The sequence below is a fragment of the Pseudopodoces humilis genome, chromosome 1 (assembly GCF_049639895.1).
Source record: "Pseudopodoces humilis isolate 2021_Gansu_Grassland_sample_001 chromosome 1, ASM4963989v1, whole genome shotgun sequence".
Lineage (NCBI taxonomy): Eukaryota > Metazoa > Chordata > Aves > Passeriformes > Paridae > Pseudopodoces > Pseudopodoces humilis.
This window is the reverse complement of record NC_142200.1, coordinates 27,724,918-27,752,910: the sequence shown is the minus strand read 5'-3', so window position 1 is coordinate 27,752,910 and position 27,993 is coordinate 27,724,918. Positions and strand designations below refer to the sequence as shown.

The 27,993-nt window shown below is 37.7% G+C and overlaps 1 protein-coding gene across 3 annotated transcripts; it reads right to left on the bottom strand.

Moving 5' to 3' along the window:
- Positions 1–27,993, bottom strand: SNX16 (sorting nexin 16). Of its 3 annotated transcripts, none has more exons than XM_088061907.1 (8): positions 27,947–27,993; positions 23,120–23,585; positions 18,980–19,066; positions 14,116–14,264; positions 9,443–9,512; positions 5,123–5,259; positions 2,103–2,219; positions 1–1,842 (listed from the first exon to the last, which is right to left on the bottom strand). In XM_088061907.1, exons 2-8 carry the CDS (start codon positions 23,489–23,491, stop codon positions 1,737–1,739), a joined length of 1,038 nt encoding a protein of 345 aa, XP_087918033.1. In that variant the 5' UTR covers positions 23,492–23,585; positions 27,947–27,993; the 3' UTR covers positions 1–1,736. The 3 variants fall into 3 exon arrangements, with proteins under 3 accessions (XP_087918033.1, XP_087918027.1, XP_087918038.1); XM_088061901.1 differs by lacking the exon at positions 27,947–27,993 and adding an exon at positions 26,690–27,361; XM_088061912.1 differs by lacking the exons at positions 2,103–2,219; positions 27,947–27,993 and having other exon boundaries at positions 23,120–23,506.

Genomic DNA, 27,993 nt, shown 5'->3' with positions numbered 1-27,993 from the left:
TATTTTCAATAGTGTGCCAAAACTTTATTGAGTTCACTCAGCATCTATGAGGATTTCTGTAGGATATTAAAAAACAAAACAAAACAAAACAAAACAAAAAGAAAACCAGTTCCCTTTTTACTTTTACCTTCAACGGAAGTACAGTAAGGTTTCTGGTGTCACAGCATTCTCATTCATTTTCATGCAGACAATTTTTGGTACAAATAGGATTCAGACCAAGGCTGAGTAAGTGCAGGAAATCTCCGAGGTAAGAAATGTCTCATTCTAGCAGTATTTTTTCCTTTTACTAGACAAGGCATTAAATGTTTGGTTTTTTTCTACAATGCAAAAAGAAGACAGGTGTTTTGTCCATAGTTTTATTTCACTAGGAAGGTTTATACAGTTCTGCATCAAGGTCATTGTATGCATAGCCTGAAGTACAAAGCTCCCTTTGAAAACTCCAGCACAAAGACACTGCATATTGACAACATTAAACAACGATGTGGGTGGAATAGGGCAAAAAAAATTAAAACAAAACAGCATTCTTCTTATTGGAAAAGCATAATAAAACAAGGCACTTTCAGTAAATAAGTGAAGAACAGAAAAATGCTGTATCAAAGATTCCACAGAACTGACCCAGAGCACTGTAACAAAATTCTGCAGTAATGAACAAGTAAAATACAAAAAGGCACTACATAATCCTCTCCCTGCAACTCCCATTTCTCAACCAATTAGCCAACTGAACTTGGCACAATGGAGTCTTAATTATAAAGTGCATCTCCTGTTTTAATACATTTTGAAAAATAAGCTATACAACATAGGTACCAACATCCCCATGTGTACAATATATTGAAACAAAAATACACTGCAACTAGATTCAATCTAGTTATGAACTGTGCAGGAAAAAATATGGCTTCTTTAGAAGTCTTTCAATAACCTCCATATAATCTGGAACATTTTTAAACAAACATGAATGCATTAGCAAGGTGGTAAGAGGTAGTGTTCTGAGTAAAAGGCAAACTTACAGATCTTTTTGTTACACGGGTATATAACAAAGGTATCCCAGATTTTCAAAGCAGCATTACTGAACAAAAACTATTACAGCATGCTATCTTGGGATGAAAATACACAGTGTTTTGGGGGTCTCAGATCAGTTCTTTCAGCAAAAATGACCATTTTACAATATCCAACTATGATCCCATTTTGTAACTACTTTTCTCTTGGTACTGGAAGTTTTCCTATTGCATTGCATAAAATTTCCAGAGAAACTTTCTTCAACTTTAGAATTTAAAACCAACACATTCTCCATTCCTAAACAAACGAGTCCATTTTTACTTCAGCAAGCGTTATTTTATGGCTATAAGAAAATACAAATACCAAACAGATGAACACATCAAATGTGTCACAACAGTGGCAATATATGACATATGAGTTAGATGTGTTCCATGATTTAATGTGAAACTTTTGTCATTCTACTAAGAAAGTCAGCCAAATTGTGTATGTACACTATCTAAACTTTAGCTGATTTTAGCCCTTATTAGATTTCAATATATTAAATATGTAAGGGCTAGATAAAAACTGAAATCAAAGCAGCACTGGGTATATTTCTTACATTAAAAATTTGTAAGGATTTATGTAAACATTCAGTATGTGCATTCTTGCTCTTTGCTGTAAATTCTTCACAGCTACTCTAAGATCCTACCCACAGATACACCCTTAACATGAACCTGTCCCAGGTAGCAGCTGCTGCTGGTCAGCTATTCTTCATCCGCGGTATAGGCTACTTCAGCAACTTCAATTTCTGGAACAGAATTTCCAGCCAAAGAGCCACTCCAGCATGGCTCATGGTTCTCTTTGTCTGAGCTGCAAAGACAGATCAATAAGTGGAAACTGGTATGATTTTCTATAGCCATTTTATGCAGACAATCCACAAAACATTGACAAAGCTTTTTTAACTTATTGCTTATTCCAGATCTAAAATTATCTATCCTGAGGGCCTTTATGCAGCAGAGAGTTGCAGTAAAATGCTGAATTTCTCAGCTGTGCAGAATTAATGCTTGACCAAACATTTAAAAAAACATACTTTAAGAATAACTAAAATACAAGTAAAATAATGTATTTACCAGCTGTCCTCACACAGGGTACCCTGGTCTGCTTCTACTGCAGAAGATTCCACCTCACCACTGCACTCACTTTCTTCTCCTGATATCTGACGATTCACTTTTCCTAAAGATAAATCCCTACAACAGATAAGAACAGAGTACCACCAATCCATACAGCAAACATTTGTCACTGAAGAACTCTTGTTTCATATTAACCTTGGCAGCTTCTGCAAAAAGATTGAAAAACCTTTCAATCTCACTCTTGCATGCCCCATTTCTCTTATTGGTACAGAGATGGCAGGGCTTGCACTGGATAGCTATTTAAACAGTTTATTTGTTCCAGCTGCTTATTCCTAAACTGAATTAAGTCCTCTAAATCTCTGGGCCACCAAGATGATTAGAGGGTTGGAGCACCTTTCCTATGAGGAAAGGCTCAGAGAATTGGGATTGCTCAGCCTGGAGAAGAGAAGGCTTTGGGGTGACCTAATTGTAGCTTTCCAGTACCTGAAGGGAACCTAAAAGAAAGATGCAGAGAGACTTTTTATAAGAGCCTCTTGTAACAGGAACTGTTCCCCCAAGAGAGAATGGCTTCAAACTGAAAGAGGTTAGGTTTAGATTGAGTATTAGGGAAAAAATCTTTATTGTGATGACGCTGAGGCACTGGAACAGGTTGTCTGGAGAGCTGTGGATGCCCCATCCCTGGAAGTGTTCAAGGCCAGGTTGGATGGAGCTCTGAGCAACCTGGTCTAGTGAGAGGTTTCCTTGTTCATGGCAGGCCTTTCAACCCAGGCCATTTTATCATTCTCTGGTTGAGAACGAAAATTTAACAGCTTCACAAAATTCAAGTCCCAGAGGAGTGTGTATGACAAAGTAAAAAATTACATTCAGACTAAGCCACACACATCTTGCCTAAATGGCAGAAGGATTATAACCGAAATATAGTCAGAAGGAAGAGAGTAGGATGACAAAAATATTTTTCAGTAGTTTCTCAAGTTCCTCACTGTAACTTCCCAAAACCACACACTAAGTTTCAAAGCAATGCATTTTTCCATTAGTGATAAAGACAATTTTTTCTTAATGACAACACAGGATAATGGTCCAGCTAGCTTGGCTACAAATGGGAATATGGTCATGTAGATTGACTAAAGAAATCTTTTTTTCCAAACCATTTCTCTATGTAGAAAACATACATCAATTTAGCATTGAAAGCTGTGACTTGAATTGGAAACAAAAACTTGTGATCCGTTTTGTGTTTAAAGTGATACTACTGTACTTCTTTCCCTTTTAAGATTGCTCCAACTACTGTTGTTCTTATTTTATTTTAATGCATGCATTTTATGTAAAGCCTTAACAGCATTCTGCAACATGACTACCAGCCTATGTTTGAACCAAATCAGCAATAATACAATAGTAATATTAATAATCCTCCTGCAAGTCTCAGGACTTGTCCAACTGTCCCCTTCTGCCTCACATCCATTGTAGGTACCTTTAGAGCATGTAGGCATAATATGCTTAATTCTTGTTGGGCCACCAAATAAAAATTCTACTTCAACAAGGCCAAAGACACATTTCTTTTGTGTTCATTTCCCATCAGACAAGCTGAAGTTCTTAAACAACATCACAAGTATACTTGGTAATTTTTACAGCTAAAAGTCACAATAGTTACTTTTCATCAAGACTTCAGACACTATGTAGCTGACCTTCACTGATTTTATATGTCTGGGACACTAGCAGCCTGTTTGAGTATTAAAAAAATCATCTATCTTCAGGGAAAATACTAAAATATCAAGTCCCATTTTTGCTATTCATGCCTTTTTATTTTCAGTTACACAGAATTTCCTATCATGATGTTTTAGCAAAATGCAAGTTATTTAACTTTTCCTGACTATTTCACTATTTAAGCCAGCAGCATGTCATAACTTTTTCATCAAACAGAGGAAACATCTTCTAAATACAATTATTTGCCTTCAGGAGTAAGAAACAAACTGAATATAGTATTCTGATCAGAATTTTCAGTCAGCCACAATAAGTCCATTAATAACCTTTCCCTAAGGTAGCTCACTAGAACATTTTGAACTGTGATTTGTTAGTCAAACTGGATATGCTACAGTCAGCAACCCATTCAGTATTAAAATAAAATTTGTTTTAAGTTTTCCTTTTTTTTTTTTTTTTTTTTAGATTTCTTCACTGTCCCTGGTCTGACACACTCAGAGGGGATATTTTTTCATCTAATCTCATGTAAGGAAGAGATTCTTTACTGTGAGGGTGGGAGGCACTGGAACAGGTTGCCCAGAGAAGTGAATGCTCCATCCCTGTAAGTGTTGAAGGCCAGGTTGGATGGGGCCTTGAGCTACCTGATCTAGAAGAAACTGGATGGTCTTTAAAGTTCCTAAATAATTAGATTAAGTTCTAATGATACCACAGGAATTCACTCTCTTGCTAAGGAAATGCTGCCACACTGACTCAGCAGCTCTAATGGGACGCTGGATAGCACAACATCAATTCCTCAGCTCCTGCCACAGAATTTAGCAGACAGGTACCATTTTCCCTTGGGTTTAAGTGGACAATCTCCCATGCTATTTAAATGGTAGCTGCAGCATCTCATTCCAAGCAATTCAGAACAGAATTAAACAAATTATTACAGATACAGAACTGCTTGATCCCTATGCTCTGTTCAAAGCTTTGAGTACAGACAGAATTTTGTAACACAAAGCAATTTTCCCACTTATCTCTAGCAGGGCATTTCACATTTTCAACATTTCAAAAGCAGAACAGAATCTTGCTCTATCTTAACAGGACTTAAAGGATTAGGAACCAATCACAGTTACTTTAGAGTGAAAAGATAGGACAGGTTTCTCAGTCATTTGTACTAAATAGCTTTTAGCCAGCATATGAGAAAGAGCTTACTGAAAATATTGCTTTGTATGTGGTTATGCAGGGAAAATGGTTTCCAAGATACAACTAAAGCTGGTGCTTGTAACTAGACAGAGAAAATGCTTTCATGGAGATAACCTCCTAAAACCCTTAAAATTTCTACATACCTAATTCTTCTTTCAACAGCATCAATATGAAGTTGCTTTTCAGTTAATAATTTCTTCAGTGATTCAACCTCCCTTTGTTTTTCAAGCAATTCTTTTTGTAGGCGATAATTTGTTTCCTCCAGAGTTTCACAGAAAGCCTAAAAGACAAATTTAAGAGCATCTTCACTTTTAACTTCAGTGGACTGCCTTTACTGACTTTTCTCTTAGAAATATCAATCTGTAACAGTGTTATAGCTGCTTGCCTTCAGATTGATTACTATAAAAAAACTATGTAAATTTAAAACAAAATTATTATCTTAATAATGCTGCTTTGAATGATGAATTTATTATGCTAAACTGCAATGCAAATACTTTAATCACATCATTTGTTTGTCTCACAAGAGAGACACTAGAAAAGTAGTTCCTGATTTTGAACCTTTTTGCCTATATGGAACATAAACTGAATTCCCTGGTCCCTTTTCTCCTCATAGAAGTTTTGTTTCCACATGACTTGAAAATCAGTTTCAAGGTATGATGCGAGGAATATCTGTATTAAGTATGTACACTTCCCTTACCCAGGATAAGGACAAAGCTGTACAGTTCTGAACCAAACACCTGTTACAAATATGAAATCATGACAATCAGAACACCAGTACAAAATATTTTGAAGAAGTTTAACAGGATGCTGTGAACATTAATTACTCAGCCATGACAAACAGGCTGTGCTCCTCTGCTGAGCAGGACATGTATGTGTCACACATCTTGATGGATCTGTCAGTGAGCAATCACAAAACCTAACGTGAAGAGCCTGTGTCTAACGCAAATGCAGGAAGTGACAGAAGCGTTGGCACAGAGCCTCTTCATCTATTACTGGAAAGCACAAGTCTTCCAGCAGCAATGTGCAATTCTGATTTAATAATTTACATGTTCTCTATAAATAAGAGCCCCATGTGGGAGACTTTCTTGGCTTAATATTACCTGCAACTAACTGCTAATTCAGAGTCCAATGAATATAAACATTTTATACGAGCTCAGTTAAGAACAATGCTGTTAAGACACTATTTTTCCTAAAGTTTTAAAACATGCTACAAACATTAATATACTATGCTTTGCTTTAACTGAAGCAGATTCATGATCTTTAAAATGTTAAGCTCTCCTGTAATTATGCAATACAAACAAATGAAGAGTTTTCAATTCAGTAAACCTATTTTTTCCATGGAATTTTAATTTATTTTATTGACTCATACAGCAAACATATCTTTGTTGATAGGCACTTGAAGACCAGCCATGAGTTAAGCCATAGCTTTGTTCATATCTGCCAGAGCTAAGAGCAGGTGTCATGCAATTCATTCTTGACACAGCATTTGTAGTGATTGCTTTAGCTATCACTCTAGTTAAGCAGTCATCCCATTTCTGCCAAGCCAACTAAGTAATTTTTTCTGCTCTTTGTAAAAACATTCAAGGTTGCAGATACCCTAACTGAAAATTGGACAATATTTCCTTAAGAACATAATTAAGTTTATTATTTCAACCTTTAGATGTAGGCACGTGGAAACTTCCCTACACACAAAATAGATAAAAATCCTGCACAAGTGTTAAAAACTGTTTCATTGTTCTGTATGAGAGTTTTTGGAAAAACTCATCTCTATCTGAAATTTGGGTATGAGCTGCCCAAGCAAACACAGGCACGGTTCATAACTAAGAAAACATCAATATATTCTGAAGGATGCTGTAATAACAGAAAAGTGAACCAAAGCTGAGAAAGAGAACAGCCTGTAATGAGCTATATTGTTCTTTAGACAGCTGAACACCTGGAGTTTGGAACAGTTTTAATACCAACATTGGACTAATTTTCCCTGTAATTCTGAAAGGACAACCTTTCAGAAGCAATGACAGAATGCGAGACAGCACTGCTTCCTTCTTCAGATCATGAAACAGAGATGGCTGGGAAAAGACCTGTGGAACAGCTACCAAGGATATGACAGAAGAAAAATGGATTTAGTGAATATTTTGCCTACTTTTCTGGGATTCAATTTCTAGGCCTAATCAGCTTCTAACAGAGCAGGTACCTTGATCTCTCCCTGAAAAAAGATAAATGTTTTGGCAAGTCCTTGGAATAACAGAATAGACGCAAACCAAACAGAAGATACCTATATTTTCCATTATCACGTAAACAGAATTTTTTTTTCTGCCATGCTTTGGATGGTAATAGAAAGGCAAAACAGAAGTAAATTTTGAGATATCTTTAAAATGAACTACAGGAATAAGTACATGAACCTTGGTGTTTTTCCTGTATAAGGCAGTTCAGGGAAAGAAAAAAATAAAAGCAACAAACAGTAAGGGATGGATATGGATGCTTTTAGTATGCAGGAGTTTAGGCTCCTACCAATCAGAAGCAAGACAAAAAGCATGATCACAACCATGGATTTCAGGGTGAGCAGACTCTTCAGCAACCTGCTTGGAAGAAAGAATCCATGGGAAAACACCTTGAGACAAAGAGCAGTCTAGGAGTGCTAGTAGATATTTAAGGATCACCACCTGCAGGGTCAGTAAGTACAGTTAAACAAGTAGAAAGTCAAGCAAAAGTGGCAGGTGGCTCAGTATCTCCTGAGCTCAGACATAAAAAGCAATTCTGCTAGGGGTGAAAGCATGGAGAGACGACACAGGAGGAATGTAAGGCTGCTGGCTAATCTTACAGGGACAGGTTTATGAAAGTGAAGCACAATCTGGAGCTGAATCTGGCAAGGCATGTGAAAAGAAACAAAAAAAGGATTCTACAAGTACATCATCTACAAAAGAAAGGTGGGAAACCATGGACTTTTTGTGTTGATTGGAAAGACCAGCCTTGAGTAATTCCTTTCCTGTAATCAGAAGGAAGATCAAGAAAAACTCACCTGCAGTGAGGGAAGACCAGACCAGGGAGCACTTAAACAAATTGGACATAATAATATCCACGGGACCTGAGAGGTTGCACCTTTTAACTGTGCTGGTGGGTCAGCCACTGGAGCAGGCTGGACAGAGAGGCTGTGAAGCCTCCTCCGCAGAACATTAAAAACCTGACTGGACACGGTCCAGGGCTACCTGCAGTAGCTGACCTTACTTGAGCCAGAAGGGTTGCAATAGACTATATCAAGAAGTCCCTTCCAACCTCAGTCACTCTATAAATAAGGTGCGGTATAACCTGGACAATTTTATGACAGCTGTCTCAACAGCTTCACAGAAATGGGTAATAGCTAAAACTACAACAGCACAGCTGTTTTAATGATTTGGTTAAATTCCAGTGGAAGAATAATTTCACCACAGCATGCATGACTGAAATTCCAATGAAGAAGGCACTAAAATTTTTTAAATTATCTGAATAAATAATTATGGTAATATAAAAAAAAATTCATCAGCTTAAATATCAGTGATGAAAAGGGCTTGTACAGAAATCAAATATGAGCTTTTGCCACAAAAAACATACCAAATGTTTCGCACGCACACAGTGATGTAACAAGAGCCAAGGCACTCCTACATATATGCAAAACAAACTGGCAAATATCAATTTAGTTGAACAAGCATCATTTAACATTCATAATTTCTGCAAGACTAAAAATGTACGTACAATTCTAAAACACAGAATTATTTATTCTATAAAGCAAGAAAACTAAGTTCATCTGCTGTAGACAACCTTGATACATCTCTGCATGTCAGCAGAACTTCCAATAAAATGGGCTGCAGCACACAATATTATTTGTTCACTGCACTCATATGCATGTTGAAAGGCTGCTGGTTTACAACATTGCTTGACACTTCTTAGTTTTCTACAAGAACATTATTTTTGGTGGTGAAAGTTAATCATGTAACTGTATTCATTACATGAGAACACCCCCACGACAAGAGTGTTGGAAGTAGGTGATCTTTAAGGCTCCTTCCAACCCAAACCATTCCATCATTCTGTGATTTTATAGCAAGAAATACTTCCCTGCAAGACCTGAACTCTAAGGTATAAGCATTGTAACAATGTGCTGAATGTAAACTTGTAAAATCTCTTCTTATGTTCAGCAGGTGCCTTATATAAGTAGTTGTTTTACAAAACAAACTTCATCCATGGCTCATAAAAGGCAAAGAAGAAGATATATTCTGGGACAGGGATGAAGTACAGCAAAGACGATCAGTGTGCACCAAGTATCAGACTACAGACTACTATCAGACTACTACTACTAGAAACACATCCTTTTGTGATTTTTGTCTAAGATCAGAAACAGAAGTGTTTCATTCTGTATCATGACACAGATCTTACAATATTCCAAGAACACCTGCCTTTTGCATTCTGTTTCTATCACACTACTTAGCACTTACCCTGCTCTCTTCTAGACTGTCAAAAGGACCCGGAGGATCATCCAGACAAAGGAATTCTCTCACTGCAAGGCTTTACCAAATAAAAGAAAATTAATTACTCAAAGTACAAAACCAGCAACAACACTTAAAAATTATTCCAAAATGGAGGTATTTAAGTGACACAAAAATTTACATCCTCAAATTTATTCCCTAGTATTCAAAACAATTAATGAACAAATAGTTAACAAACTATCAAGTCTCAGTTGTATGTGTTGACCAGGGACAGTGTTTAGAATATGAATTATGAAGGTAAGTAAGCAATTTCAGAACAAAGTTTTACATGATTTTTTTAAAATTTTCATACAATTTGTTGCTACATGATAACTGGCAAGTATTGAAGAGGTTTGAAAAATTCTCCTGGAGAAAAGTGAGTATTATAAGTATTATATGATGGAGGAAAAGTATGCTGTTAAAATCCATTTGCAAATTCCTTCAGGTAGTATCAGGGGATTTAAGCATGAGTACTGAAACGTATTAACCTGTCTCCATTTTGCTAGGATCATACTCCATTAACATATACACATTATATAATTTTTATATTTACAGTATATATTTTTATATAAATAATAAGTTATAATATAATAGAAGACAATGTGCCATGGAGCTACTACATAGCCATCTCTGAAACACATTTCAAATGAATGCATTCCATTTGGATTTGTGTAACAGTTGCCATCCCCCTTTGTGCATTGTTTTGCAAAAGCCAGAAGAAGGAAGTAGGTGTAATCCTGTGGTTTACTACAGCGTATTTCAAGCATTTGTCTCATTCTACCTTCCAAATTTAGATTACTTTTCATAGAACTCCTAAACATCTCCAAACAGGTCTCTCTTCAGCCACCTTTTTAAGACCTTCCTGCTCAGTTACATTAATTTTCTTCAAATAACCTCAAATCAGAACATTATATTCACAATTAATTAGCATATAGTAACTTAGGAGCAATGCTGTGCTTGAACTCACTACTGTAAATCTTTAAATCATCTCCTACTGCAGTGAGTGCACAAAAATGAAAAATGTGACACCCAACTTAATTTCCTGTCTCTTCCTCCCACCTGGGTCCTATGGAAAGGTGAGGGCAAAAGGCAGTAATTTTCTGTTTTCCACTCTTTCTCTGCATTTGACGCTTTCACAAAGTGAAAGATTTCACAAAGGTTTTCTTTCACAAGAAAGGAAAACTTTCACCCAGCTACCATCCTAACCAACCAGGTGTGGCAAGCAAAATGAGAAGAAATTACTTCAAATACTAACCATTCATTATACTATCACTTTTAGTTTTAAAAAGACTCTAAAGAACATTCATCTAAAATACACTAAACATTTACTTGTTGTTTCTTTACCTGAAATAGGCACCTGATGGCATGAACATTTATCTGCAGCCTAGCTTTGCTCTTAAGAGTCTGCTCTGACCCTGCTCTCGTCTCCATGTGTTATATCTCTTTCTTTCATTTCATGAATAGAAGATTCTGCCTTCAAAGTACCACAGGGATCTTTTCTGTCCTGTGACAGAGCTTGCTGTACATGTGTGCTGGCTGATACCTCTCTCCAGGGAGGAGCAGTGCCAGCATTAGGGAGGGCAGCAAGGACCAGCGCAGCACATGGGATCCCTGACTCCAAGCTGACCGAGTTCGTCCCTTCCAAGCTCCTTATAACAGGGTGGAGACAGGACAGCTCTGTCATCTATATAAAGCCAGACGATACCACTGTTTAGCAGGTTAAACTTCTTTCTCCCACTTCATGAGTTACATGAAAATTTCCTGAACATGATTTAACTTGTGGGTGAATTTCAATTTGATCTTTCACTGAATCTTCAATATAATGTAAAAAGTGAGAAGAAGTCTATAAAACACAAACTCTAAATTTAGCCACCTGCATATATTATCCTCCATTTTATCTTTAAAGACTTTGTGAATCTAGTTTTATTAAAAAATAGGTATACCAAAAGAGGTCTCCTATCCCCGAAGGGCAAATTTCCCTCTGTCAATACAGTACATAAAGAGAAATAAAACAGATTTCTCTGCAAAGAGAAAAGCCTTTTTTGTTTAGGTCTGACCCAAGCTGTTTGACTTATTTGCAAAACTGGAGAAAAATGGTGAGCTTTAAAGTAGGAAACAGGGTGAAAAGCTTACCACTGCTTATGTGTAGTACAAATATTAATTCCCATTAATAGTAAATTTATTCTGTGAAAAGTGGGTAAACATATTAGATGGATCAAATCTCACTCATTTTAAACACTTCTTGAGGAATTTAGACCTTCCATAGACCCAAACATTAGAACCGTATCAGTAGGTTATAAAGTTTATTAAAAACTTTTGTCTTCATGCAGAGTCCTACACGGACAAAAATTCTACAAACCACATTTCAGTTAACCATCTCTTCATGAGCCAAAATACAATTTGGTTCCACAAACATTTTATATTAATTCCGTTTTATAGCTGATATCCAGTGCAGTCTAAAAGTTATAGTTTGGTGTTTTTTGCCTTGAACTATGACAAACACTATTTTGTCCAATATGGTCCATCACCAAGATAAAAACACGCCAGCTGAAATGCTGATCTAGCTTCAACAATATGAAGCATAAAGACTTCAGACCTATTTTGAGAAAGTCCACTTCATTCACCAGTATGTCTCCAGCAGCATAACAGAAGTTACATTTAGAGACTATTAGAGATTGATTCCTTCTCTTTTTGGCACACCTATATTGCGTAATTAATTATGAAGAAGTTTTTAAACTCCTCAGCTGCATACCTCACCCATATAATCATACTTAATAGCCACTGACACAGAAACTCATAAGTTGAGCCCCATTTCTTTTTGAAACCATTTAAGCTTTGTCTCTTGACATCTCACAACAAAGCTTTGCCACTCAGTGTGACATACTCCAGGATGACTATGAATCATCAAAATATTAACATTCTTTACTTGCCTTCCCTCTCCCCTTTGATGACTTCACACACCCTGTTCATCTCATCCTAGACAACAGACTAAAGATAACTCTTCTTGCAGGGAAGTTCTTCTGCAGTTTCATCTCTTCTTGCTTGCTTTCTCTGTACCTCTAACAGATACCTCATTTGAAACTGAATGCTGTCTTTTAGCACTTAACTATGTAGAAGTACCATTCAGATTCCCAGAGTAGTAACTTCCTTTTCCCCTTTTAAGTTCCTCTAATGATTTTGATGAAACTTTTTGACTGTTGCTGAGTACTGAACTGGTCCAGAAAACTAGTGGTATCAATATAAATAGTTAATTTTCCAGGTTGCAAAAACCAGCTGAGTTCATTAACCTGTATGACTGTACTTACTGTCATTTTCCACTTCAAGACAGGAAAATTGATGTTAGTCACTCAGTACCTCAGGATCCTTCTGGAGTAGTTTGTGATCTCATTGTTCATTCTACTCTCCAGATAATTTCAAGATTTCAAGACGTTCTGAACATCAGTGTCTGCAATTATGATCTAACATTCCATTGGTACCACCCTAAATTTCCATTGAACCTTTTCCCCTTATCTTTTAACCATTTTATACAAGCCCTATCATAACTACCTGTCTCTACAAGAGACATATAATTTTTATTTACATGCTTACCACTTTTTTTTTACTACAAGCAGTACCAAATTCAGACTGATGTACAAATACCTATTGTCCAGACTCAACAGTCAAATGCCTTATAAAAACATGTAAAATGTAGTAACAGCCCTTCTACTAAAAAGTAAAGTGGGTATGAGCACTATACGGTCTCATTCTCCCACACCACAGCTTGGCAATTTAAAAATTTTGTTCCTTTAAAAGTCTCAAGGGAATTAATTTTTGCTTTAGAACATTTCTTACTCTTTACTTTGAATGAAGTTTCAGATGTTGACAGGCTCTCAGACAAATTCCTCAAAGAATCTCTAGTACAGCAACCTCAACTTTTTTATTTCTGGTGTTGGCAAAAGTTTGAAAACTAACTGCGTTACCTCTAGCAAGTTGCTTACTTAAATTCTCTTCTGATCAGTAATAAAATTATTTTACATTTCATTTGTCAGAATTACATCCTATTAATTTTCCTGCTTTGGAAGAATCTCACGCTTTTGTACAAAAAGATACCGTTGAAAGAAATCTTTGCACTTTGCTACTTAAACACATGATTTATTTTAAACTGTTAAGACTTTCTTGATTTGTGGTTTACATTTACTTATGTACAGGAATCTGTAAAAAGGTACTCCTATTACTTTCATGTCATGTCAATAAAAAATTGTACTTTAATACACATTTTAAGAAATAATTGCACAATAGTGTAGGTACTCCATTACGTAAGCCTAACACACCTAGTATAAATTAACAATACTATCAATTCTGCATTAAACACAGAAAAGTCATGTTTTAGGAATAAAAATGGGATTATTCTAACATTTTAAATATTACAGCTTTTAATTATCCCTGTACAATTCAAAATATTGCAATTCCACTTTTTTTATGTTAAGATGGGACTAATTCAAAAGGACACTGAATAATTCACATAATGACCAAATGCACGACATGAATGTTACTGAAATCCCTCACCACACTGCCCAAAGATACACTGCTGGAGCTAGGAGTTTTATAAGAGGAGTATGGACAGGAAAAAGCCACAAATGCACAAGCAAAAGTTCATTACATACCAGTTAGCAATGTCTTTGTGAGCTACTAGGTTCTGGAGGAATGCCTGCAGCCCCAACTGTCGATCTTCCAAGAAGTCAGGATTGTAATTATCCTTGAACCAGCGCTTTGGCGGAAGGGCCAACCGAAAGCCCGGAAACATATCTTTCAGCTGAAATTGAAATTAATGACAAAGAAATTAAAAATTAAAAAAAAAAAACTAATTTTGCCACAGGCATTCACTTTATACAGATTTATGAGATATTTCTGACTTCTGCTAAGTTCAACCACAAGATGTGTCTCAACCAGAAGTACAGTCCAAATTACAACTTAAATTGTGGACACAGTTCTGTTACTTGCTGTGCTGTCTTATGCAATAGAGTGCTTTGCATTTTTCCTCAAAAAGGAATGAAACCCTTTGATTTGTTATTTAGTGTCTGAGTCTTCCATTGAAAGCCTTTGAGTCTGTAAACATAAGAAAACTGTAAATAAAATGTATAAGGTAAATAATAATTTCAGTGGTAATTCTTCTAAAGTACTCAGGGATAGTAAGTACTATATATACATATATATAGAATAAAACTCCATTACAGATCTACGACTCTGCAACTTGTCTTTCTTGGGGGGGCTAGAAGAATAAATCACAGCACATGCATGAGATACTTCTTGTAAAAAGTAGTTCTTCCTACACCCAGAATAAAAAGAGTATGCAAGTATGGTTCAAACCCTTGTAACATGCAAAATTGTATTTCTGAGTTATTTAAATAGCAACAGGGTATAGCTGACATCAGAAATACTGATTTTTTTCTTTGAAATAAAACATACAAGTGAATGAAAGCATAAAATTAATTATAGACCAGTTAGCCTTACATAGCCAGTTATTTGGTAAGGTAACAGAACAGTTTACACTGAGTGCCATCATGCAGCACATACAGGATGGCCAGGGTATCAGACCCAGCCAGCATGGATTTAAGAGGGGTAGGTCATGTTTGACCAACCTGATCTCCCTTTATGACCAGGTGACCCACCTGGTGGATGTGGGAAAGGCTGTGGATGTGTCTATTTGGACTTCAGCAAGGCCTTTGACACTGTCTCCCACAGAACACTCCTGGAAAAGCTGGCAGCCCTCAGCTTGGACAGGAGCACTCTGTGCTGGGTTAGGAACTGGCTGGATGGCCGGGCAGAGAGAGATGGTGAGTGGGGCTGCATCCAGCTGGGGGCCAGTCACCAGTGGTGTCCCTCAGGGGTCTGTGCTGGGGCCAGCTCTGTCCAATATTTTTATTGACAATATGGATGAGGGTATTGAGTCTTTCATTAGTAAATATGCAGATGACACTAAGCTGGGAGAGTGTGTTGATCTGTTGGAAGGGAGGAGTGCTCTGCAGAGAGACCTGGAATGGCTGGATGGATGGGCAGAGTCCAATAGGATGAAGTTTAATAAGTCCAAGTGCTGAGTCCTGCACTTTGGCCACAAAAACCCCCTGCAACATTGTAGGCCGGGGATGGTGTGGCTGGACATTGCCCAGGCAGAAAGGGACCTGGGGGTACTGGTGACAGCCTGCTGAACACGAGCCAGGAGTGTGACCTGGTGGCCAAGAAGGCCAATGGCCCCTGGCCTGGATCAGGAATAGTGTGGCCAGCAGGATCAGGGAGGTCATTCTTCCCCTGTGCTTGGCACTGGTGAGGCCACACCTGGAGTGCTGTGTCCAGTTCTGGGACCCTCAGTTTGGGAAGGACTTTGAGACGCTAGAGCGAGTCCAGAGGAGGCAACGAGGCTGGTGAGGGGCTTGGAACACAAACCCTGTGAGGAACGGCTGAGGGAGCTGGGGTTGTTCAGCCTGGAGAAAAGGAGACTCAGAGATTACCTTATCACCCTCTACAACTTCCTGAGAGGTCACTGTGGTCAGGTGGGGGTTGGTCTCTTTCTCCAGGCAGCAGCTGACAGAGGAAGAGGACACAGTCTTAAGCTGTGCCAAGGGAAATATAGGTTGGATATTAGGGAAAAGTTTTTTACAAAAAGAGTGATAAAGCACTGGAATGGTCTGCTCAGGGAGGTGGTGGAGTCCCCATCCCTGGATGTGCTTAAAGAAAGACTGGATGTGGCACTTGGTGCCATGGTTTAGTTGAGGTGCTAATTAGGGCATGCATTGGACTTGATCTTGGAGGTCTCTTCCAACCTAGTGGTTCTGTGATTATACAACAATGAACCTCTCCAAGGGTGCCAATTATTTTTCTAATATGCATGATAATAAAAAACTTTACCACTTTGATAAAAAAACATTTTTCAAAGTTATGCTTGACAAAGAAAAATCTGGGAGAGGATTTAAAACCATCATGAAAAAGCAAATACGCTTTGTAAAATCTGGTATCTCAGTTGCCACAAGAATGATTTCACCTTTTTTTCTGAATACAGGATCTAGCCAATTTCTATCAGAGATGTTCTGCATACATTGATTATATTAATATGAATGTTGCAGTGACAGGAAATTCTAATGCACAACTCTTTCACCAGATTAAGTTTTAGAAAAGTTAGAACAGATACTGCATTTCAAAGAGAATTTCTCTACACACTTTAAAGGAAGAACCACATTAATGGATAACCTTTGCTTATGTAAGTACTGCTTACATTACACATAAGTGAGGTGCTTTTTAAACATCACACATACTGTTTATTCGAATAGCCCATGATAAATACTAGTTCCTTATTTACAGAATGGCTTATTATCAAAGCCTTACTCTTCATTTCTGAATTTAAATATTAAGTATGTTTTCCTCTTACTGAATTTCATCTTGATATTAGACTCGTCTTTATATCTTTATCTTTTGTTCTCCAAAATTCCTTCATCTCTTACCAAGTTATGATTAATAACACACACAGATATATATATATAAAAGAATGTATCTGAATAGAACAGAACCCATAGAATACAACAACATGAGTTCCTCTTAATTGTACAGAAGATTGCAGATAACTATCACTGGGAAAGCTTTTCAACCACACAGATGTCCGCTTAATGGTACTTTTACTTGTCTGGTCACATGGATCATGTAATTTAATTCTAAGGAGAGAGCACACCTACTCACAGATTACTTCTTTTGTGGATGAAGAGTGTAAGAGCCAGCTGCTGTCAGTGGACTAATTCTCACCAGCACAGTCCTGGGCATTCTTTCTTGAACACTTCTCTGACACAGCAGGAAAACCTCTGGGTCAAACAACTTATTCTGGCCATGACTGCTTGATTGGGTCCAGCACCTTTCCTACTCCTTCCTACATCACCATGTGACATATTACACATGTCACATGAGTCACAGTCTTGGGGAAAAATGGTAAACTTCTTGGTTCTTAAGACTGGACACTTCATTACATGTTTTCAAACTATTATTATGTCATTATTTTGTAATTCTCTAGTATTTCCTGAATGGTAGTATGTTTAAGCTCCTAGAGCTGACAATTCTGTATTATAAAAATATAATGTCTTACACACCAAAAAGTAAACGGTTTAGATATATACTGAAAGATGAAAAATCTTCATACTGTGACACAAATTTTAAAAAATAGAGATTTTTCTTTAAGCAGAAATACTTATACCTAGAAAGAATGGTAAAAGCCAAATATTTATGCCAAAGATTTAATGGCAAAGATTAAGGGCTTCACGTATATAATTGAAATATTTATTCTAATAGATATTTTGGCTTCTTAATTTTTCAAACTACTAACAACCACACTAAAAGCCAATGGAGGTAAGACAATCCTTGATTTATACCTGACATAGCTGAATCAAAATGTAAAGTGCTGTATTGATCTGACTTCCAAAACCTGAGTTGAAATACCAAGATCATCATCTCAAAAGAAGTCAGGCTTTTGCCAATATCAAGACATTCCCTAATTTAAGATAGTCTGTATTTAAGACAGGTATTTCTTTAGAATTAAATCTTTAAACTAATTGACATTTAGCAATTTAGTTTTAAAATGGTGTTTCAAAGGTAGCCTAGAAAATATTCAAATAGGTCAAACCAAGAACCTTGATAAATTTTTAAGTCCGTTTTTAAAATTTCAGCTGACTTGAGCTCTTAGTTGATTAGGCACACAATTCCAAAGTGATAATCTATACAAAAAAAACCCTTTCTATGGAAAAAGAAAGGATGTGTTGGTAAGGTCCATGTTGAAATATGAAAGAACATACTAGCAGAAACTGTGTTGAACTATCAATGAAAGATTATTCTTAGGAGTGAACAGTGGAAAAAGAAAAGTGAAACTGTTTCTCTACGTTTCTCTACTTTAGATAGCCAAACACTATTTACCAAACATAAAAACTTGTGCTTTCCAGATAAGCATTTTTTTCAAGTATTCTAAAAATATTAAGCTGTTGACCCAGAATCCCTATTCATCTGGTGTTTCCTCCATCTTCAAAAGTATTTCACTACTAACTTTGAATATACTGAAAACAATTAAAGACTGATCTACACACAAAGAACATATTTATGTTCATGAATCTTCAGTTTTATGATGAACAAAAGTAGAGTTTGTTACACAGAAAAAAACTAAAGAACTACTGGATCATTCCTGCAAGAGAATACAAGCCCCTAGTTCTATTTCCATGCAGGGGATAAATATTCAAGAGTTAATTCCTTTATCATAGAAACTAGGAATAAATATAAAGTTTGAAGCACACCAACAGCTTCAGGTAAAGTTGTTACATCTTCTTTACATCAGTGGTAGCTGTTTCATGTATCTTAGAAAAAATGAGGAATAATTTTTCCAGTCATTAATACAGTATGTGTTTTATATGCATTAAAATCTGAAAAAAATAGAAGAAGTGGCAAAAATATAAGACATGAAAGAGGTGAGGTAAGATGGCTGAGAATTTACCAGTTTATAATTCCCACCTTGTCATTAAGCCTGGAGAAATCTGTGTACCGTCTGAAAACCACCCAACTTTCCTCTGGACTTCTTTTCACCAGTATTTTGTATACCTGTGTGAAAAGACAGAAATATCAGAAAAATGTGCAAAACCTCACACTGCACTGTCTGGAAGGCTGAAATGATCCTCTACTTCCTAATGAAACAAAACTCATGGATTAAAAAAAAAATCTTAATTAGAGTAGAAGAAATGCAGATAACAATTACCAGTACAAAGAATTTAATTTAATTTCAGAATTCAAGGAAGGCATTCCTATAATTCCTAAATACATATAACTATTTGTCTGTAAGAAAGAATGTACTGCCCAGCAGAACAAAAGGCTTGGCTATCAAAAAAGTAAGGGAAGTATTTTTCAGTGATCTACTTTAACCTTTACTAAATTGTAGTTTTACTCATTGATACTGGAGGCCTCTCTGTATTTAAGATGACTGTTATCAATCAGGTACTGAGTGTGATACTGTTTCAAAATGTCTCATCTGACTCGCTTCACAAGGAGAAATGATGCAGAATAAAATTACATCCTCCTTTGCATTTGCCTCGAACGTTAGGTTTTGTCTTTCCAAGCGAAATATGATTTCACTAGAAAACTGCAGCAGAATGATTATACCAGCACTGTATAATGGAAGTAATGGATACCTCAAATCAGATTTAGCGAGACAACAGCAAAGAAGCACCATACCCTATTTAAAAGCAAATGGATAAAGAAACAAAACAATGATGATAATACTACAATTACTTTTTAGGAGGATTAATATTCCAACACAATGAATCTAACAACACAACTTCAATAGAAAACATTAAACAGTGTCAAATGTCATAACCTTACTCTCTCAATGTAAAGAAAGACAGGTTCTGCAATTGTACTGGGTTACTTTTTCCCAGTCTGTATGTTAAAAATATAATACAAAAAAGAAAAAGGTATTTTTAGAATCATAATGATAAAAACTTCCTCATTTAACCAAATTCTATTTAAACCATTTTCTAATCTGTAATATAGTAAAATCTTTTTCTGTACTTCATGCTGTCATAGCAGGTTGTCCTAGCTGATAAAAGAGTATTTTTCTTACTGCAGTCTCAACATGTGATAACCTCAGTGCTAGCTAAGTTCTGTACAGGTCTGAGACTGTTTCTAGCAATTTTGTATTCCATAATATATTAAGTTCCAGATAGTTACAGAAACTACAGATAACTATGGTGTGAATCAAAAGCAATTTTTTAGCAATTACTTCTCTTATCTATGTTTTAAACACAATTTCACTTTGAAGGCGTCACCTGTGGAAGTCATGGATTGTGATAGAGGAAAAAGCTATTACCTTATAAAATTCAAGCTGCAGGACATGCTTAAAAAACAGCACTAAAATATAATTTTTCTGCCTTAAAAATTGTGAAGACTCTTTGTTAGTACACATCAAAACACAGAACAAGAAACTTTGGAATGTGTGTGTGAATTTACTTGCTAATCAGTATTCTATTCCTGTATACTGTTCTGAGTTCTGCAAAAGCATTTTTAAAGATGTATACAAGAAAAAAGGGAATAATTTCCAAGTGAACATTAGATAACTTAAAAAGAAAGTTAACCAATTACAGTGAACTTAACTGTAATAGGGAGTGCAATCAACTTCTGATTACCAGCCTCAAAATCATGGGCAACCTGAAACAAATATGTTTTGTTTTCCTGCCAAAGTTAAAAAAAAAAGATGGTTGAGTGTTTTTTGACTTTTCTTTAAAGTTTGTAATTAATGAATAAGGTCTAAAATATTACAAAAACACCTCTCAGTTCCTTCATACAAGATCTTGAGCAAAAATCACAAATTAATTCAACAAATTCACTTTATTCCACTCAATCATGAATTGCTTCATTCTATAAATAAAAAAATCGTCATCTATGAAAATACACCCATATGGGGTAACATACTCTGGCTGATTCAGGGTATCATTATCATTTCTACTTGGCTTAAAACAAAAAAAAAATAAGTAAAAAAAGCAGCTAATTGAGCTAATTGAACATTCCAAGACTGCAAATTCACTTACGACTAAATGTTTACTAGGAGAGGTTTTCAGCCTAGGTTTTCTCTCCCATAAAAGCTTCAGCAACATGTAGTCTAACCTGCACTAACATCTAACTCCCAAAATCTGGACATCATTCAGCTTAATCAGATTCTTATTTTTGGAAACTATGAGATGCTACCAACAGTAAAAAAAAAATTTAGCAATTGAGTCTTCTCTCTTTTACAAGTGGTTTTGATTTCCACTGTCTTCCATCTGACTGATTTAGCACTGCAAAAGCAACTCAAATTCCTAGGACTAATTACTTGCTGGCTTTAATGCAGAACAGCAAAATGCATGCAGAACGTCCAACTGAAAACAAACAGTTAATTGTGTGATTTCAGAAACCAACACAGCTACAGAGGTGAAATCAGGAAGAGCAAAAATGTATCCAAGCATTTTACAGTGGAAGAATGTTTCACTTGTACTGTGACCTGGCCTTCCACATACAATAAGGAGACAAAGTTGTCATTGTTAATAGAGAACACCTTACAGGCACACTGGAGTATGTCTTGGCAATGCCTTCAAGAAAGAAACAGGGAAGCATGTCCGAAAAGGGGCAATACCTGGTGAAAGGTCTAAAGGGTAAGTCATGTGAGGAGTGGCTGAGGGATATTTATCCTGGAGAAAACGAGGTTCAGGAGAGGCCTTATGGCTCCCTAAAACCACCTGAAAGGAAGCTGTAGCCAGGTGGGGGTCAGTCTCTTCTCCCAGGGAACCAGTGACAGGACAAGAGGACATGGCCCTAAGCTGTGCCAGGGAAGGCTGAACATCAGGAAGAATTCCTTCATGGAAAGGGTGGCTAAACACTGTAATGAGCTGACCAGGGAGGTGGTGGAGTCACTGTCCCTGGACGTGCTTAAAAAATGACTGGATGCGGCACTTTGTGCCATAATCTGGTCGTCAAGGCGGCGATCAAAGGCTGGACTCAATCTGAAAGGTCTTTTCCAACCTAAATGATTCTGTGGTGTTTTCAGACTAATCTTTGTACATTTAACAATATCGACTGTTATTTTAGTTTTGAAGGTTATTATTTGAAACTTTTTTTAATATTTTTTTAATCTGCCTGTTACAAACAACTCCGCTCTTCTCTTATGCTAACATGCACGAAGATGTTAGAAACTGAGAATCTCAGGAAAAGACAGGGTATCATTCTCAAATAATTAAAAGGCATCATTATTAAACTTTTTATGAAAAGATCTTGATTTCATTAGTGTTTTAACTGTCATAAAGATTCTGCACTTCTCTAATCTAAAAGAAAACAGAAGAAAAAAATGTTTGTCTGCTATTTCCTTCTCCTTACCTATTTCAGATTAATATTTCTGTTGTTCATCTTAAGTAATATAATTAATAATCAGAAACAAACAGCTTCCATCAGTCCCACAAGCACTGCTGTATTATCTCAAAGAAGTATTTCAACCACACCCACAAAAACAAATGTAGAAGTACATCGATATATTTATGGCATGCAAAAAAAATGAACTGCCAGCTAACAGTGCATTTTGAGACAAATCAATACAAACCAGTTAGGCTGCTCTTCTGGCAGAAGATATGGCATAAGCAACTTCCCAGACTGTTTGCAGAACAGATTTTCCCTCACTAGAAACTGAGCTGGGCAAGAAGTTGAAACCTACATGTTTGCACTTTAACAGAAATGTTGTAAGTTAATTATAACTGCAAAGGGCTAAAATCGAAGTTTCTTATCATTCATGTCAAACAAAAGACTACATTTTATTTTAGACGTTTAACTACACAGAACTTACACAAGTTCAACTTCACAAGGAATTGTAACTGCAAGTAGTTCTTGACTTTTCCAGCAGAAATTGATACATGAAACAGAATTCCTTCTATTCCACATGCACAATTACAGGAAAGACAGCTTTCTAGTCCCAGTTTTCCCACCTGTGTAACAGGAATGGTATTTTCCTGTCAGGAAGTACTTTGAAGCTAAACTGGTAACATCCCTGAACTGCACGATTAATTCCTGAAAGACAATGCAAAGCACATTCAATTGTTGCCTTCTCATTACAGGATCAACTATACTATGCCCAGAACTTACAGTGAATTTTGCCCTTTCCTCCATCACCTCATAGCCCAGAATGGTAGGTGTGGATGGTCGATCTTCCCAGCTCCTGGAATCTTCATTCTGTTCTATTTCTTCTACAGGCTGAGTACAGTATTCTATGGACGTATCCAGACCTGTAAATTTAGTCCTAACAAGTGGACTGCTACATGCAGATGATGTGGAACCAGTCTGGTCAGGCACGCTCATCTTTTTAAAACTATCAACTGTAGAGTCCTCCAGCTGTCCTTTTGAGGAGCTTGAACTCGTTGAGATGCTCCCAAAGGAAGAACTTCTTTGGTTTCTGTTTGTAAAGCTGGATGATGAACTTCCAATAGGAATAGGAACAGGAACATATGGTGTTGCCATCCTTCATGAAAAAAGAGCCCTCAGTTTTTGGTCCAGTAATTTAAGCTTCATTTGTTGTATAAACCATGTTTCCTTTTGTTTTCAGGAACAGCACCTGCAATTAAGGACAGAAAATATTGCTGTCATTTTTAAGTCAAAGCAACATTAACAGCTTTGGAAAAAAATATGTATTAGCTCTGAGATGATAGATTGCAGTATTGATGGTAAAACATTTTAACAAAGAATTTGGCTTCATATAAAATGGTGCTTTTAGGTTCTATCTCAACCATTTGACAGACAGCTTTACAAGAGTTCTGTCTTCCACAGCTATTAAAATAGCATGGGTAAGCAAGATTACAAAAGAGAAAAATCCTTTTGTCCTTTAAGACTTAAGTGTTATTTGGTCTTATCCAAAGAGTCAGCAATTTTTTGGCATATAAGAAGTAGTTTCGGTGACTGTTTCATCAAAAGGTTTTCTCAGAATTGGTTCCGTAAGACATCCACAGTAGACTATGCAAGCCAAACACACAGGCAGCAATATACATGACATGAATCAAAAGACATGACAGTAAACACCTTAGGTGAAAACATATTTGCATATTACACATTCACTGAAATATAATGGATCTGTTTTCAATGCAAGATATTTTTTCAAAACAACTCTGTTGTATATAATGCTACAGACGTTTGTCACAATGTTAAATGGGCACATTTTCTGGAGTCTGAATTGAAGCAATTAAGTTTTACAAGCATACACATCAAAAGCAGGGTTATTATAGCAGGTAGTTTTCCATTCCAGAAGATTAAAATAGAAAAAGAAAGTGCACAGAAAAAAAAGATAAATAAACAATTTAGTATTTTTTCTTCCACAAAACCATTTCGAATGAGTCTTGAAATATATACAAGCCTTTTGTGTGCATACATTTCTGGGGAAAAAGCAAAATAAAATTAAGACAGCAGTATCAAACTGCCAAAAAGCACCTTCTCCTCATTTTAACAAAGCTCCCAAAGAAGAGCTCTTACAAGATGCAAATTAAATGCCACCTCTTTGGATTAACAGGATTTGAGCCATAATCCATTTCACCCAGGAATAAACCAATCAACCAGGAGGCTGCAGGAAGCTGTGAAATGGGGAACCGCCAACCTGATTCACATCAGACAATCAATCATCTACTGCAGCAAAACCAAATGAGATTCCTAATTGCGAATGTGAAGTGATGCATTCCCTCTCTTGCTCAAAATTAATCCTAGAGCACAGGAATAAAGAAATAAATTTTAAATGAACCAGCACGAGCAAGACTGAAAAATTCTCTTGAACAAATTCCTTGAGTGAAGGAAAACACAAACTCAGTCATCCTTTCAGCTACATCAGGAAATTTTCACACACTCTGTCAGAAAGCTCAGTTAACTTGACCAGGAGAACAATTTCAAACTGGCAGTCATTTCTTGGAACATCTCTGCTTCACTGTGGAATGAAGCTGGACACTCAGCAGCATCTGAGGGAGCTGAAATGTCACTATCATAACCCCTGCTGATTCACTCGGCTGGTCAGGGATGGGATTTGAAGTATCCAGCAGCTTCTGTTGCAACATAGTCCTGTACTTGGTTGTGTGAGCGAAGCCACGTGTCAGACATCTGACCTGCTTCAGCCTCACTTAATGTGAGAGAAGCAAGTCATACCTGTCTCTGAGACAAGATGTTCTCCTGGAGCTATACCAGATCTAAATGCCTTTTTTCACCTGCATCTCAGTAAGAAAATCTACTACCTTGAACAATAAGCTCTGCAATAACTTTTCCTTAATGCAAGGCATGAAGCATTGTCTGATAAATTTTCTCTAGCAATATTCTCTGAAAAAATAAGTATCTAAATGAAATTTTAAAAATGGTAACTTCCTTTTTCACTTGCCACTTCAGTGGCTCTTCCATGTTACCAGCACAATAAATTGAGAACATCCCTTAAACAATGTCCAACCAAGCTATGTTCTTGGGAGGTGCAGGATTCAATTCCTGTGAAGAGAAGAACCTAAGTGACTCCAGAGTGCAAAAAATCAAACAATCTGTATGTAAAAAGTGTTTATCCTCTGTTGCATGACTGTGAATCTGGAGTGGAAAATAAACCCACATCTCAGGGACTATGTGTTTAAGCTAACCTAGGAGTTTGTGAAATTTTAAGATGCAAAAAAGGCTTGTGCTTTTCATCACCTTCTGAAAAGAACCAAAACAAACCTAAAACCCCACAATGTCACTTTCACCAGTTACAATACTTGTGAACAGTCTTTCCTAGAAAAACTTCTTCGTTTAAAGTCAAATGCCAGTCAAGAACTTACTATCTTGAGCCTGTTTACTTACGACATACTACTCCTAACTGCACACGAATTTCTGAGCAGCTGCACCTATTGGGCAAGCAAGAGAGCTCAACACAGACCACCCTGAGGATAAAGCCGTTGGTGTTGAGAGGCCAACACTTGCACTGTACATGCTTCAGCAGCTTTCATTTCAGACCAGCTCTAATTCTGTACCACTGCCTGGATACTTATTAGCAGCTGGACTACACTAAGCCTGCTCCCAGGGTACATTTTCTGGTTCAGTTTCTTTTGTACTCTCCAAGGCCACCCCAAATTGTGAGTCAGTGAGTATTAAAGGTGATGATGACACTGTTTTCTTCTGAAGGACATTCTTGACTCAATCTGACACAGTAAACATGCCCACAGACAAATAAGAGGGACTGATACTACCTGTGTCACACAGAGATTCCTCCAACTTTGAGGAGTAGCAGGAAAGTATTCTCTGGGTAACAGAAATTTCAGGTCAAGTGAGCAAATGATACATGGCTTCACTTAACTTCAATATTTTTGTTGTAAAAAAAGTTGAAATAAATATACAAAATATTACATTACCAGACTCTCAAACACAAATATATTCCTAAATACATATGTAAATCCATCTTCAGCTGTAGAAGTATCACAACTTCCTAGTACATAAAATATTTACACGCTATGAGTTACAACAGGGTTCAAAATCACATCAAACTGCACTTTATGAAAGCTACCGAATATTAGCAAAAAATACAATGCCCCAACGAAGGTCACAACCCCAGGAATCCAGCCTTATCTATGAATATAGTTTACTGCTAATTCGTGCAATAAAAGAAACTGAGAACAATTTCGTTAAAAAAAAAAAAAAAATCCTTTTAGACAAACCACGTAACTCCCTACTTACCTCGGCAAATCAAGGAGGGTCTGTGTGCTCAGTTTGCTCCTACCCCAGCTGCACAGAATCAGCAGAATTATTGCAGCACACCAACTTTAAGAGCAAACCGCTCATGACACCTATGAGATACCCCAGAGACTGCACTTTCTTGTCTAGCTATTTACTTGACTTTCTGCAAGAGTTTGCTTCCTGTTCGGAACCTGTATTTTGTTTAGTTTAATTCCCAGCTGTGAGTTAAGGACGAAAAGAGAAGGAAGAGAATTGCTGGAAGCGCTGAACTGTAAGATCTAAAACAGGATAGGACAGTCCCGGGAACCCGGCTGTCACATGCTACAAGAGCAGCATGACACCAACTTATCCTGGTGTTTACAGCAGCCACCTCCCTTTTTGCGGGTGAAGCAAATAGGCTGTAATAAAACCACTTAAAAAGGGCTTGCCTGCAGCTTGCAGCTATCGCAGTTCCAAACCTTTTTCAGCTAATGGCTTGCATATTCAGTGAGAAACATGTAAGCCATACGATTCAAGGATAATTGATTAGAAACAAAACAATCACCTAACATTTTTTACTTGCTTATGAACTCAAAATGAGGGGGTGGAGGGGTGGTCTATTTATCACACCTCACACACACAGGAGTAATTCCTGCCCCAGAATCTGTTACTAGAAACTAGAACTAGAAGCAAATGCAGGTACCTTACTCCCAAAACCCGCACGTCAGGGAGCGCGCTACTTCTGACTACGACTCGAGGGTTCTGAAACCGAGAACCAAACCAGACCGGCCGGCACCGCTGGGGCAGCGCCCAGCCCGGCCCGGCCCCGCCGCCGAGGGGCCGCGCTCAGGGAGGGCCGCCACCGCTTTACGTAACTCCAAGGGCGGCCCCGAGCCCGTGACACCGGCGAGGCCCGGGGAACCCTCCCGGTCCCTCTGCACAGCTGTGGGAACCGGCAGAGAGAACACCTGAAGGCGCGGCGAGGCCCCGCCCTGGGGAACGGAGAGTTCCGTACCCGGCGTCCCGCCCGAGCGGGACCGGACCCGGCGGTGCCACCGCCCGCGGCCGCCTCCCCACAGGTGCGCGGGAGCTGCGACAGCTGTGCGGAGGCGGCGGGGGCCGTTCTCGTCCGGCACGGGACGGGCAGCAGCGAGATTCCACCGGCCCGGTCCTGCCCGCACGGACTATCCACTGCCTCACTCTCTTCCTGCCTGCCCCCTGACTCCCGGCGCTGGCGCTCCCGCCGCCGGTGCCCGCCCGCACAGCGGCCCCGCTCACCTGCTCCCGCCGCGCGCCCCGCCCCGCCGCGCCACCGCCGGGCCCGC